The sequence below is a fragment of the Notechis scutatus genome, chromosome 1 (assembly GCF_049901735.1).
Source record: "Notechis scutatus isolate UNSWTSFEM ecotype Mainland chromosome 1, rNotScu1.2, whole genome shotgun sequence".
NCBI classification, from domain to species: domain Eukaryota; kingdom Metazoa; phylum Chordata; class Lepidosauria; order Squamata; family Elapidae; genus Notechis; species Notechis scutatus.
This window is the reverse complement of record NC_142009.1, coordinates 323,176,808-323,190,880: the sequence shown is the minus strand read 5'-3', so window position 1 is coordinate 323,190,880 and position 14,073 is coordinate 323,176,808. Positions and strand designations below refer to the sequence as shown.

General features: G+C 44.0%; 1 protein-coding gene across 1 annotated transcript in view; it reads left to right on the top strand.

The window, feature by feature from the left end:
* Nucleotides 1-1,139: 1,139 nt before the first annotated feature.
* The window catches only part of MAST3 (microtubule associated serine/threonine kinase 3), an 80,266-nt gene continuing 67,332 nt past the window's right edge, over nucleotides 1,140-14,073 (top strand). Inside the window, exons 1-2 of the mRNA XM_087952532.1 lie at nucleotides 1,140-1,280; nucleotides 10,004-10,035. Coding sequence (XP_087808658.1) covers nucleotides 1,242-1,280; nucleotides 10,004-10,035 — 71 coding nt within the window. The 5' untranslated portion in view covers nucleotides 1,140-1,241. The remainder of the gene's footprint in view (nucleotides 1,281-10,003; nucleotides 10,036-14,073) is intronic.

Sequence of the window (14,073 nt, the reverse complement as noted above, 5' to 3'; positions counted from 1 at the left end):
CTCTGGCAAGAAAGGTCATCAAATGGGGCACAACTGTCTTGCTTAGGAATAGAAAATTTTGCGCTCCATTGGGGTCAAAAGTTGAGGCCTACCTGTATTGTGCACAATGAATTGGGTTGTTCTCATGCTCCTGTTGCAAGAGAGGCAGGAAGGAGTTCTGGTCAACTGAGGGGTTCCTGAGATTGCAAAGTCAGCTCTTATTTGGAGAAAGCCCTACTCCCCGCCCCAGCAGAAGAATATAGACGCAAAAGCATGAGGTATAAAAGAATCACCCTGGTCTGATTCTGCCTCTTTCGAAAACAGTAACTGTGAGAGAGATCTTACACATTCGGGTGAACGATCACTTCAATATGAGCCAGCAGTGTGCGGCAGCAGCTGAAAAAGCAAATGTGATCCTTGGTTGCATAAACAGAGGCACAGAATCAAAATCACATGAAGTATCAGCACCGTTTTACAAAGTCTTAGTCAGGCCATGCCTGGAAAACTGCATCCAGATTTGGTCACCGCATTACAAAAAAGATGTTGAGACTTTGGAAAAAGTGCAGAGAAGAGCAATAAGGATGATTAAAGGCCTGGAGGCTGAAACAGATGAAGAACGGTTGCAGGAATTGGGTATGGCCAGTCTAGAGAAAAGAAGGACTAGGGATGACCGTGATAGCAGTCTTCCAGTATTTGAGGGGCCATCACAAAGAAGAAGGGGTCAACTTATTGGGGCAGGGCAGGGCAAGAGACAATGGATGGAGACTAATCCAGGAGAGAGCAACCTGGAATTAAGGAGAAATTTCCTCACGGTGAGAACAATTCACCAGTGGAACAGCTTGCCTTCGGAAGTTGTGGGTGCTTCATCACCGGAGGCTTTTAAGAAGAGACTGGACAGCCACATGTCTGAAATGGAATGGGGTCTCCCGCTTGAGCAGGGGGTTGGACTAGAAGACCTCCAAGGTCCCTTCCATCTCTATTCTGATTGCAGGGATCCTTGGCAATCTCAGTTCTCAATCCCTACGGCCGCCTCGAGCCTGTCTCTGCCTCTGTCCCCCCCCCCACTCGCCGGCAGCTCCAAGTCTCGCTTTCTCCACAAGGGAAAGATCAGATCAGCTGATTCCCCACCAGCCAATGCAGGCCGGGGGATTTCCGCCTCCCGCACGGTCCAGCCTCTCCTCCAAGCGTCGGGACCCCTTTCCACCCTGCGGACGAGCTCGAAGAGGCATGGAGGAGGAGGAGGAGCAGGAAGAGGAGGCAGCATGGACGAATCCAGCATCTTGAGGCGCCGAGGGCTGCAGGTGAGGAGGGTGGGGAGTGGAGATCCATCGCGGGCAGGTACGGATGGGGCAGAAGCTAAGAAAACCGGAACCCTGTTTGCAGATACGCCGGGGAGGGAAGGATCTCCCTCGATTCCTAGCGGAAAGACCACGAGGCGCGCCAGCAGATCTCCTTGTCTCTTTTCTCTTGCACACACCGATCTGCTGCGCTTTGCAGGGTATGCTTCAGGGAGGCAGCCCAATTGATTGTTTGGGGGGGAGGTAGCAGAAGGTGAGTGTGCAAGGAAGGCACTGAGAAGGTGACTGGGTGGGCGAGTGCGTCCACACCAGCGTGGGCATCTTTTCGCCGGGAAGAGCTCGGCGGAGCAAGGTTGCAAAAAGCAAAAAGCAAAAAAAAGCGGGGCGTGTTTCGTGCCGGCTGGACCTTCCCAACGACTGACGGTAAGGGGCGCTGGTGAGCTGCAGCGGGAAAAAAAAAGCAACAAAAAAAGCAACTCGGTCCTCTTTCTTTCCGCTTCATCCCCCCCATCCGCTCCTGCGTTGGGCAAGCGGGATCGGGGTGCCTCCGGCTGCCTCGAAACCCTCGGTGGCTTTCTGCCGCGTCCTGCTTTTTATGGGGCTCCCCATCGGGGCTGCGCCGTAATGAAGAACACGCCTCGAAGTGGATAGAAGGAAAAAAAAAATCCACAGAAGCGCAGGGAATGTTGTGGCGATCCACCCTTAAGACGAGAAACATGCTGGAATTCTGGAGGAACGGGAAGGAAATTCCTGGTTTCTTAGTGGCTTTGGGAATTTGGCTCAAATTCTGGTGTTTCTGGGGCAGCAGCGAAATAGAGAAGATTTGGCCGCTTCAGAGACTGAGCCATCTACTCTGATATCCACTATTTGAGAAGAGTCTTTTTTGACGTGAATATAATGACCCTTTGGGTGAGACCTGCCTCCTCCTCACTTTCTTGGCCTTCCAAAAGGGCCTGGAAACCTGACTCTGCTAATTGGCCTGGTGCCCCAGGAGGCATCTCACTCAGGAGGAAGTGGCTACTACATTAAGAAGAATCCCTTCTTCTTAATTTGGGGGGTTGGACTAGATGACCTACAAGGTCCCTTTGTTTAATGTCCTAAGTCAGGGGTCTCCAACCTTGGCAACTAAGACTTGTGGACTTCAACTCCCAGGGGAGTTGAAGTCCACAAGTCTTAAAGTTGCCAAGGTTGGAGACCCCTAAGTCATCGAAGTATTTGCTCTGTAAATATTCACCAGGAATAGATCTTTTTCGATCATTTACTCTTTGTTCATTTAAAAATCTCCCCCTCAAAAAAAAATGCAGGCAGGGGCCTGAAACTGCATATTCAAGCAATATTTTTAAATGCCAATAACTTTCAATAACTGAAACTGGGTAATCAGAACTGCTGTGAAAAAGCTAAAATCAGGCTAAATGATGTAGCTCCAGAAATGCATGTTTCCTTATTTATTACATTATTATGCCGCCCATCCCACTGTCAAATGACTTTGGGTGGCTCACCATGTCATAAAACAACCATGTAAAAAACCCTGAGCGTGTTGAAGACATTAAAAATGAAAAAGGTTAAAAGTTAACAAAAAGTAGATAAGAAAGGAACAAATACATAAATGGGGTGGGAATGGGATTTTAACAGATTAACAGATGGCATTTTGTAGTAACTTTCTCCCAGGAGTAGGGAGGGAATGGGAATTTTGCAATAACTTTCCCCGGCCATGCCCGCCAAGCCACACCCACCAAGCCAAGCCACGCCCACAGAACCAGTAGTAAAAAAAAAATGAATCCCACCACTATTCTAGGAGCTCCAAGAACACTCAGCACACTGCTGCATTCTATGCCAGCTGTAGCATCCAAATATCTTCAAGGATAGCCCCATGTAGTAGTCCAAACAGGAGATGACCAGGGCATGAGAGACAAGTTCAGGGCCTCATGATTCTGGAGAGGATGCAACTGGGTGCACAATATGAAGTTCTGCAAAAACTCTCCAAGCCACGACTGCCACTTGCTCTTTGAGTTTAGAACTGACAGATTGTGCTTGAGGCAATGCAATCTCATCCAGAACTCCCAGATCCCGAAGCTCCACACTTCTATAGCCACTCAAGTCTGACCAGGGTTCAAAACCTATTGTCCCCCATCCAGACTCCCAAGCCTCCGAGGACAGTGATAGCAACTCTGCCGTCACCCAGGAGGGAGATATAAAGTTGAGTATCATCACAAAGGAGAATATTTGTAGCTCAGGATTGAAAAGATTGATTCCTTGGTGCTGTCTTGCAGGCATTTCATTACCCAAATTAGGTAACATCATCAGTGTTAATGGTTGCATGCTGGCTGGGGAATTCTGGGAGTTGAAGTCCACAAGTCTTAAAAGTTGCCAAGTTTGGAGACTCCTGGAATAGAAAACCGGAAGATCCACGGGGCCAGTGGGATGGAATAGCAAGCATGGCTAAAATGTTTGACAGTAACAATGGCTGAAGGGTCTCAGGTTTAGATCCCAGATTTGTGCTTTATATACATGCTGGGCACCTCTCTGGTTGGGATTTTTGGAATCTATAGTCCAAATGTATCAGAAAAGCCCCAGTTTGGGAAAGTTTAGCTAATCTACTCTGCATATTTGTGACAAAAATGTGAGACATGATAGCCTACATTTGAAAGCTTCTTTCCCCTGAAGTGATGGGAATCTGCTTCTTCTAGTCAGTCAGCGCACTGATGATGTTGCCTAGTTGGGTGATAAAACATCTGTAAACAAACAACTAAGCTTCCATAGTCAGAGTATATCAACATGGGAACTTATTCCCCCCCCCCCTCAAAGGCTACATTAATTGAAAAGCGGTGTTTATTTACCATAACTAGATTAAGAGATCCAGAGGAGAAATACAGATAATTACACCTCTTTGCTGCCATCTAGTGCCCATATAGATTTGTTCAGGCCAGATACCATATAGCAGAGATCCTCAACCCCCAGGCCGCATCTGTGGCCTGCTAGGAACTGGGTCACGCAGCTGGAAGTGAGCAGCAGGTGGGCAAAACTGTGTGGGATCTAGGTTGCACATTCCTCCTCATCCATACCCTTCCCCTGGCCCATGGAAAAATTGTCTTCCACGAAACCCATCCCTGGTGCCAAAAAGGTTCAGGACCGCTGCCCTAAAGCATGATTTAGTTCATGATAAAGTTCATGATTTATCTGTCAAAAACTCCATACTGTGGGGTGAAGTTGATGATGAATATGATTGGGATTATCACATTCTCTTTCTTCCCTTTCTCTTCTTTCTGCCACTTGGCTCCAGAGGTGGTATTCAGCCGGTTCTGACCAGGTCTGGAGAACCGGTAGTGGTCATTTTCAGTAATTCGAAGAACCAGCAAATACCACCTCAGACTGGCCCCGCCCCCATCTATTCTTCTTTGGTTGCCCTGCACAGGAGAACGGAACTGGAAAGCAGGTTAGTGGGGTGGGGAGGGAATTGAGATTTTACAGTATCCTTCCCCTGCCATGTCCACCAAGCCACGCCCACAGAACTGGTAGTAAAAAAAAATTGAATCCCACCACTGCTTGCCTCCCTTTTTCTCTCCACCAGGCAGCTAAAGAAATACCTGATCACAGGCCGACTGTTTCTGAATTTAAGCCAACTATCCTTGTTAGATGCGTTGTTCTTACTCAGGGTGAAGTCCCAACAGTGCTTTTCCAAAAGGCAACTGGACTTTCTTGGTTTTTCCCTTGAAAATGTTTTGCTTCTCATCCAAGAAGCTTCTTGGATGAGAAGTGAAACATTTTCAGGGGAAAAAAGAAACGAAGAAAGTCCAGATGCCTTTTGAAAAAGCGCTTTTGGAACAACCGTGACCTCGATAAGGAGTGTCAAACTCATGTAGTCATGGCGGCATCACGTGACATATAGGGACCTTTTTCTCCCTTTGCTAAACTGGGTGGGGGGCAGGGCCAGCACGTGATGCATCTGGCCCGCAGGCCGTGAGTTTGACACCCCTGATCTAGGTCATGGTGGATAAGCCCTCAGAGTAAAGGCAATAATAAACCCCTTTGTATCTTCTCCCCAAATAAATTGGGGGCAAAAACCACCCCCTTCCTTGCTTGCTCTGGAGAAGGCAGGGATTTTTGCTCTCATCACCCACCAAGGCAGTTTGGGACGCCGAGAAAGTGCTCTGCAAGGGTTAAGCAAGCTGTTTCCACTGAGTTACCTTAAGGGCAGAGTCCTGCTGTTATTGGTCTTGGCAGCTCCTAGGAGCACAAGGCAGACGGTTCCCCTCTGCACCCTCTCCTGCCTGATTTAACTCGTGGGAGAGCGACAGAAATTTCTCTTGGCATTTCACGTGCCTCACTGCTTGGCTGAGAGTCCTGGGGGGGACCTCAGAGATCAAAGCTTCAAGGGCTTCAGTGACATTTTGCCTGTCATGGGTAGACCCATCTCAGCCACAAGACAGAAACACGAGCCCGAGAGCGGTGAGCAACGAAGAAAACCAGGGTCCTTTGTCCTCTTTTGTGTTTTCAAATCTGGGTGGAGGTTGCAAGCGAAGATGTCCACAATCATGTAAGAGTTGGTGAAAGTAGGAAAGATTTTGCCCAAATTATACTCTTGTCTCTTTTCTTCCTCTCTGCCTTCCCGAAATCTCCCTCTAGTTGAGCATCTTGCTTGCTTTCTACCTTGGTTGAACAGACACTTCTGGGAAGCTCACAGACCAAGGAGGGAAATATTCTACTGTTTCTCAGAGAGGAAGTGATGTTCAGACATTAGCTTTGTTGATGGACTCCTTCAAATCTGTTATCAGATTCTTCTTCTTCTTCTTCTTCTTCTTCTTCTTCTTCTTCTTCTTCTTCTTCTTCTTCTTCTTCTTCTTCTTCTTCTTCTTCTTCTTCTTCTTCTTCTTCTTCTTCTCCTCTCCTCCTCCTCCTCCTCCTCCTCCTCCTCCTCCTCCTCCTCCTCCTCCTCCTCCTCCTCCTCCTCCTCCTCCTCCTCCCTTCCTCCTCCCTCCTCCTCCTCCTCTCCTCCTCCTCCTCCTCCTCCTCCTTCTTACTTCTTCTTCCTTCTCCTCCCCCTCTTTCACAATTTTCCAATCCAAGTCCACAATGGCCAACTTGCTGCTATTCTGAAGTCCCCAGACCACAGAAAGGAACTGCTGTCACCATTTGACTCTAAAGTCAACTGGTGTTGAATAGAGAGGTTCGTTTTAGACGTCATAACTAGTAGCCTTGAATCGAGATAATGCAGGAAGATGGAGGTACAACTGTTGGTTATTCCCAGAATTAATACATTTGCTTCTTGGTTTGGAACTTCAGGCCATTCTGGGTGTAGACAAGCCATGCATGGAATCTGAGATGAGGATTGTTCAGGCTATACCCACCTCTTTCTTAAGTCAGGCTGTTCCACAGCTTAGTGGCAAGTGGAGTGTGACATCATTGGTTGCCATGGCAAACATTTCCTGCAGTTTTTTGGTTGAAAAGCAAGAAAGCATTGGAAGGGGATGCCTTGGAGGAAAAAATGAATAGCAAAAAGGCAGCTTTAAGAGTTTTTCCATGAGTATTTTTAAGCATTGGATATATATAAGGTGTTCTTGAGATACTGCATAGGCTTAGGAGTACTTTTCTGAGTGAATGCACTTTGTGCATGAATGTGCGAGCTGGATACTAATATAACAATGGCTAAGTTCATACATCATATGGTGGTTAAGCCATTCTGGGGCTCTCAAGTTACACACAGGCAGTTAAGCCCACTGTGGTCAACAGAGACTTCTAGAAGTCTTAACCAAAGTGGAAATTTTAATGTGAAGGGAAAATTATTAGACATATGGCTGGAAGGTATCTATTCTAACTGTGCTTTATTTTAATTGAATACAAAGCCAAGTCAATGTTATTTTGTTTTTCCTCTGGCTTTGCCTATTACTTTTTGAAAGAACATTCCTGTCATGAAGCCTAAAAATCAAGCCTGTCTCTTGGATTGGAAATGACCTTAAATCAAAAGCAAGCATACCACATTTGGCTTATTGTTTGGTATGTGAAAGGAGACAACATTTTCTTTATATTTCTTCTTCTCATTCAAAACTTCCTTGTTTTTGACAAGAATCCCATGATTTTGTTGGAAAATGCAAGTTTCCCTTTTTCTCTACAGTATCCCTTCAGCAAATTTTGACAATATATTCAAGAAGAGAAGGAAACACAGTAAGGAATTGTGTATCAAAGGGTTTGTGATGTTATTCCATTTTAACAAAAACAGTGCACAAGTCCTTGGACTGGTTTATTTATTGTGGGTGAAGTTTTTTGTGTCATCAAATACTGTTGTTTCAAAATGTTTATATTCCACCCTTAAATAAAATCACTCCCAGTTTGGTTTATGATAAAGAATTGATCTTTTCCAAACCACTTTTTAAAGAGTTACTAAAATTCTGTTATTTTGGGGTGTTTAGGAACTAGAAGTAAACATTCATTTCATCCTAAAGGCCCATAAAAAGACCTCTGAGGCACTTTTTGAAATCTCTTGTCAAAACACCAACTCCCAAATAAGAAAGGTAGATTTTCAGTCTCATTAATTAGGTTAATTCTAAAAAAAAGAGCCAATGGAACACATACAATATCTGGTTTCCAGCCACCATTTAGCTGTGAGCTGATGACTTCCATGCTCTTTTGAATTGTCTCTTAATTAAGGAGGAAGTTTCCTATCCATTAGTGTTATTATGAAAATAATGTCTGTTTTTGCCCTATCATATTTTGAAAATGCCCACTCCTGTTTCCAGATTCAGTGAATTCTGTTACAAATTCTGGGAGAAGAGAACCCTTACTGAGAATAGATAAATTCTGTTCTCCACTTGATAGCCATTTATTGTGGATTTATATATACTAGAGGAGTTTGAGACAGAAAAGAATCTTTGGGACTCAAAATCACTGATCCAAAGCCTCAAAGGCTCTTCTATCACAATGATGCTTTCTCAGCTCAGGTGAAGTTGCACAGCTTCCTAATCTTGATTAGTTGTCTTGGTGAGATTCTTTATGACTTAGCAGTTGTGGAAACCCCAGCCCATTGCTTAATTGACCATCCAGGATATTGTGTGAGCCCAGAAAAGGACTGATTCAGCAATCAGGTGATGCATGTTGTATGAATACAGCCAGAAAGTGGGGAAAGGATTGTAAGTGCTGGTTAGCTCTTTAACTTGTATAATTTCTACTTTTCTTTGCTAATGGGGAGATAAGATTCCACATCCAATTGTTCCTCTCCCTCCCTCATTTTTTTAAGGTCACTTCCTGGGTAATTTGCGTTTGAAATTTTTATGTGAAAGAAGAGGGAAGTTAAGGAATACTGAAATATATTTAAATTCAGTTAATTTAGCTTTTGCTTTGCCTTGACCATTTTTTTTATGCTGGGCCATACAGCATAGAGCAGGGGTCCCCAACCGCCGGTCCGCGGACCGGTACCGGGCCGCGGAACAAGCCTTACCGGGCCGCTGGTTGCTGGGCGCCGCCATCTTTTTTGAAAAGCGCTTCTGGTGAGCTTTTCGGTAGAAAGCTCACCGAAGCGCTGTTTCGTCATAAAAGATGGCGGCGCCAGCTCGTGAGCTTTTCGGGTAGAAAGCCATTTCTACCCGAAAAAGCTCACCAGAAGCGCTAGCCGCATTATCTTTTATGACAAACAGCGCCCGGTGACGCGTCACCGGAAGCGCCTTTTCGTCATAAAAGATGGCGGCGCCCAGTTGACGCTGCCGGGCGCGCGCCCAGCTGATGTCGGAACCGGGCGGCGTCGAAAAGGTTGGGGATCCCTGGCATAGAGCATCATGGGCAAGATTAGGCTTGATGCAACCCTTGGTATCTCCCCATCTCCCCTCCAAAAAGGAAGTGCTTCCTGCCCTTAAAATCTAGGACTTTTGAAAGACTCCATTTAACTCATCTTTTTCTCATGGAAAAAGGTAAATTGATGTTAGCCATCACCCACTCAAAATGCACAAATATAGATTCCCTATGCCAAATCTGAATTTTCACAAATTGCTATATTAGGCTAAAGTGGAATTCTATAGATTTTAATGTCCTATGGGAATCTAGACATTATCTAGCATTAATCGGGAAACATGTTAAGCCAGGTTCAGTCTTACTGGATACCTCAGCCCATTCACAGAAGTTTTCTATACCAGCCATCTTGGTATTAAATTTATTCCATCTACACTAAAATGTTCTTCCCTTTTCTTATTTATTTATATTCGACTGCAGGAATATTGTAGTGTACAAACCATCTCCCATTTTATCCAACAATACAGAATTAAGCAGGGTTGAATGAGAGAAACTGGCTCACAGTCACCCAGTAAATATTGATAGCTGAGGATCTGAATAAAGATGGTATAGAGGGAATGCTCTGGAATATTAGGAGAGTATTTTTTTCTCTCTCTTTCCTAACAAGTACAAAGAGCATGTCCTTGCTGCAAAATCTGGTGCAAGAATCCCAGGAAAGGAAGATGGAGGTGCATCTTGAATAACCCTCATTTGTTGAGTGAAGAGAACACCACTTTCCCCATTCATCCATTCAAGTCAGCAGGAAGCTAAAAGAGCAAAGGCTAACAGAGTTGGAAAGGGGACCTTGGAGGTCTTCTAGTCCAACCCCTGCTCAAGTAGGAAGCCCTATACCATACATATACTCTGTACCATTTCAGGCTAAGATTTGGGGAATCTGAGCAAAGACAAAGAAACAAGATACGGATGATACAGAAGCGATGTAGACACTCTTTTATTTTTATTTCTTCATCCAGAAGGAGCTGAGCCTGCCACGCCGAGGGAAGATGTAAGTAAAGGGCAACCAGCCCATTTTTTTTTCTTCATAGGCTTCATTTTCATCCTCCCCTTTGGAGTTTCACTCATTTTCCATGTTGGTAGCTGAGCCTCTTGTGTAAACCGCATTGGGGTCACCTGTTTGAAGAGGGATCAACAAAGATCCAGAGAGCTTTGCTGACACCCACAAGAGCAAAACCATGTAAAAAGGAGGTGGGGTTTGATTGCAAAGCTGTGGCTGCCCTCTTAATTTTGTTGACTCCCTCCCCTCATTATTTTGCTACTTATAAGTGGTCCTTGCTTGGCAAACCACTTATTCAGTGATTGCTCAAAAGTTATGACAGCACTGAACAAGTGATAGTTATGACCAGCTCCCAAATTTCCAGCCATCACAGCGTCACCAAGGTCACATGATCACAATTATCTGGCTCACAATTATGACATTGCAGCATCCCAGGGTCATGTGATCAATATTTGCAACTTTCATTGGTGGCTTCTGACAAGCAGAGTATCAATGGAGAAGCTGCAAGAGGTCCCCAAGTGTGACTTCATGATGTTGCGTTGAATGATGGTGCAGGATTATCTTATTGACGGCCACAGGAAGCATTGGAAGTGCTATTGCTAAGCAGCATGATCACATGACACTTTAGTAATGGAAAATTTGAATCCAGTTACCATAGTTAACCAAAAACTACCTGCATTTCTTTTTCTGCCAGCTGCATCTTAATTATTTTATTTATTTATTATTAAATTTGTTTGCTGCCCATCTCACCCACGCATTATAAGAATAGAGAAGTTCTGCTTTCTTGGGCCACAAAAAATTAGTGTTCCATTTCTGGCACTGGCTGGTCAAATACTCTTGGGTAGCCCATAAAGAAGCCAAGAAGGGAAACCAGCCTCACGCTCTGGTGCTAGATACGGAGGGCGTCCAAGAACATTTTGCTATCGTGTTGTCTTCATCACTGATAAAAGTTCAATCAATTCAGTTTATTACAGTCATAGACCAGAAACCAGAATAAAAATACAGGGTAAATATACAATTAAAAATTCTAGTACAAAATAATAAATAACAACTAAAATCTACATATGATAATATCCAGTCTGTCAATTATACATGGTCTACTGTATACATGTATACTGCACGAGTCAAAAAGGGGTCTGTGAAAATATTAACAGACCCCTCACATCCTGGATATAAACTGTTTCAACTCCTTCCCTCAAAATGATTCCATAGAGCACTGCACACCAGAACAACTAGACACAAGGACAGTTTTTTCCCAGAACGTCATCACTCTGCTAAACAAATAATTCCCTCAGCACTGTCCAACTATTTACTAAGTCTGTATTACTATTACTATTAATCTTCTTATCACTCCTTATCACCCATCCCCTCCGACTTGTGACTGTATGTCTATAACTTTGTCGCTTGTATCCTTATGATTTATATTGACAGCTTCCTAGTATGATTTGATTGCTTATCGTACCCTATAACTATTATTAAGTGTTGTACCTTATGATTCTTGAACTCTTGATGAATGTATCGTTTCTTTTATGTACACTGAGAGCATTTGCACTGAAGACAAATTCCTCCTGTGTCCAATCACACTTGGCCAATAAAGAATTCTATTCTATTCCATTCCATTCCATTCCATTCCATTCTAACTATACTAAAATTATAATCCATAAACTGTGTGGCCTGTTGTCAGTTTAATACTAAAAGGGAAAGGAATATTGCCACATTTGTTATATATCATAACTATGGTGGATTAGACACATGTGTTTCTGACAAATCCCAATGCTTCTGCGTAGAATCTAGCCACCTGCACTGTAGTTATGGACTGTACATCCTTAAGCAGCTACTGGAGATAAGCAGTGTCGGAATGGAAAGTTGTTCTTTTGTTTAATGACTGGTTTGCACCACATTTTCTGGCTACTAATTAATTGATTGTGGAGTAATTGTGTTTGTAGGTATCCAATTTACTTTTAGTATTCCTATAAATGTAAGCAAGGGAAGGGTGGTGGTGGAATTGGTCACGTCCCTAGAAAAATGACAGCAACAATGGGTTGGTTTCCCAGAGCATTGAATACTCTATTGTCCCTTTGTCTTTTGTTAGAATGTTTTGGATTTTGTAAATAATGTACGAGGAATTGTCATCTGATGTTCAAATGTATTTCCTACTCTGAAGGTTATTGGACTGGATGCCAATCGTGCTGAGCATTGCATTCTTATTAAATCACAATCTTGGCTCCCCTTCTCCATTTTATTATGCAGAGCTGCTGTTTTCTTTGTAAACTGGCTTTTGACATACATCTGTGGGTGGGAGATGTGGATGACAGTATGATCTCAAAAAATACAGAACAATCAAACGTCTCAGTCTTAGGTGTGGAAAGTACTGAATATGTTTTCCTGGGCAATTTGCTTTATAATGCATATCCCAGGAAAGAGCTCCTCTGTCAAGGCACAGAGTGCTTTCTTCAACATCAGTTTTGAGCTTCTAGGTACAGGTAAGTCCTTGACTTGCAGCCATTTAACGACCGTTCAAAGTGCAACGGCACTGAAAAAAGGGACTTATGGCTGGTCCTTGCACTTACAATCGTCGCAGCATCCACGCGGTTGCATGATCAAAATTTCAATGCTTGGCAACCAGCATGAATTTATGATGGTTGCAGTGTCCTGAGGTCATGTGATCACCATTTGTGATCTTCCCAGTCAGGTTCCAAGCAAACAAAGTCAATGGACAAAGTTGGATTCATTTAATGACCGCATAATTCCCTTAACTGCAGTGATTGATTAACACTGGCACAAAACATTGTAAAATTAAGTACAATTCACTTAACAGCCTTGCTTAGCAACAGAAATTCTGCTCCCAATTGTGGTTGTTAAGTTGAGAACAACCTATGCATCCATAAAAGTCATGGCATATGAAGTATCTCTGTCCATATCTCTTTACCAGCTCGATACCCATGCCTCGCTACAAAACTATGTGGTCGGGCTTAGTTTTTGGGGAAGAAAATAAGGGGGGGGGGAATTCTGCCTCTGCCTACCAGCATCCATCGGTATTCATCTGGCTAGCATCCTGTCAGTGTGTGAAAGAGTTGAGGGCTGTTTGGAAACTGAAGCAGTATTTGCTGTGTGAGCAAGAAGGAGACAGCAAAGAGCGTGGGTGTGGCTTAACTCAACTATTCTGTACTAAAGCTGGTTGCTGCTATGAAACTAAAACTGAAACTCCTCTGCTTGTGTTTTGCATTTGGAACAGATTTCTTTTCAGGTGGGGAGGGGAAATAGAAGTCTTTAGCATCAGAGCATGTTAATAATAATATACGAAATACTAATGGTCTGATGGTCATTTTGAAAAATCCTTTCTTAGTGAGCACCTAGAAGCCAAGAGGAACATACGTGCCAAATTTCAAGTTTGTAGACTTTACGGCAGGGGTCCCCAACCGCCGGTCCGCGGACGGTACCGGGCTGAACAAGCCTTACCGGCCGCTGGTTGCTGGGCGCCGCCATCTTTTTGGTAAAAAAGCAATTTTTCATCAAAAAGATGGTGGCGTCCGCGCTCGATGAGCTTTTCCGGTAGAAAGCCATTTCTACCCGAAAAAGCTCACCGAGCGCTAGCGCCGCCATTTTTTTGGCGAAAATCACTTCCGTGACGTCACCGGAAGTGATTTTCGTCAAAAAGATGGCGGCGCCAGCAACGCCGAACCGGGCGCGCGCCCAGCTGACGCCGGAACCGGGCGCGGCGTCAAAAGGTTGGGGATCCTGCTTTACGGTTCTGGAGATTTTGTGATGATGCGTGAGTGGTATTTCGCTTTTATATATATAGAAGATTTCTTTTTGTAATGACTTCAATAAACCAATCGACCTATGACCTTTTGGAAACCACCCTAAAGATCAGAAAGTGCCTGTTTGAAACAGAACAGGTTTTTGTACATATGCAGGAAGTGCTTTTTAAAAATTATATTTATTGGCATTTTGAAATGGCATGACATGCCTGGTCTATGATCATAATAAAGATTGGCCTGATTTGATTAAATGGCATTAAGCTCCACT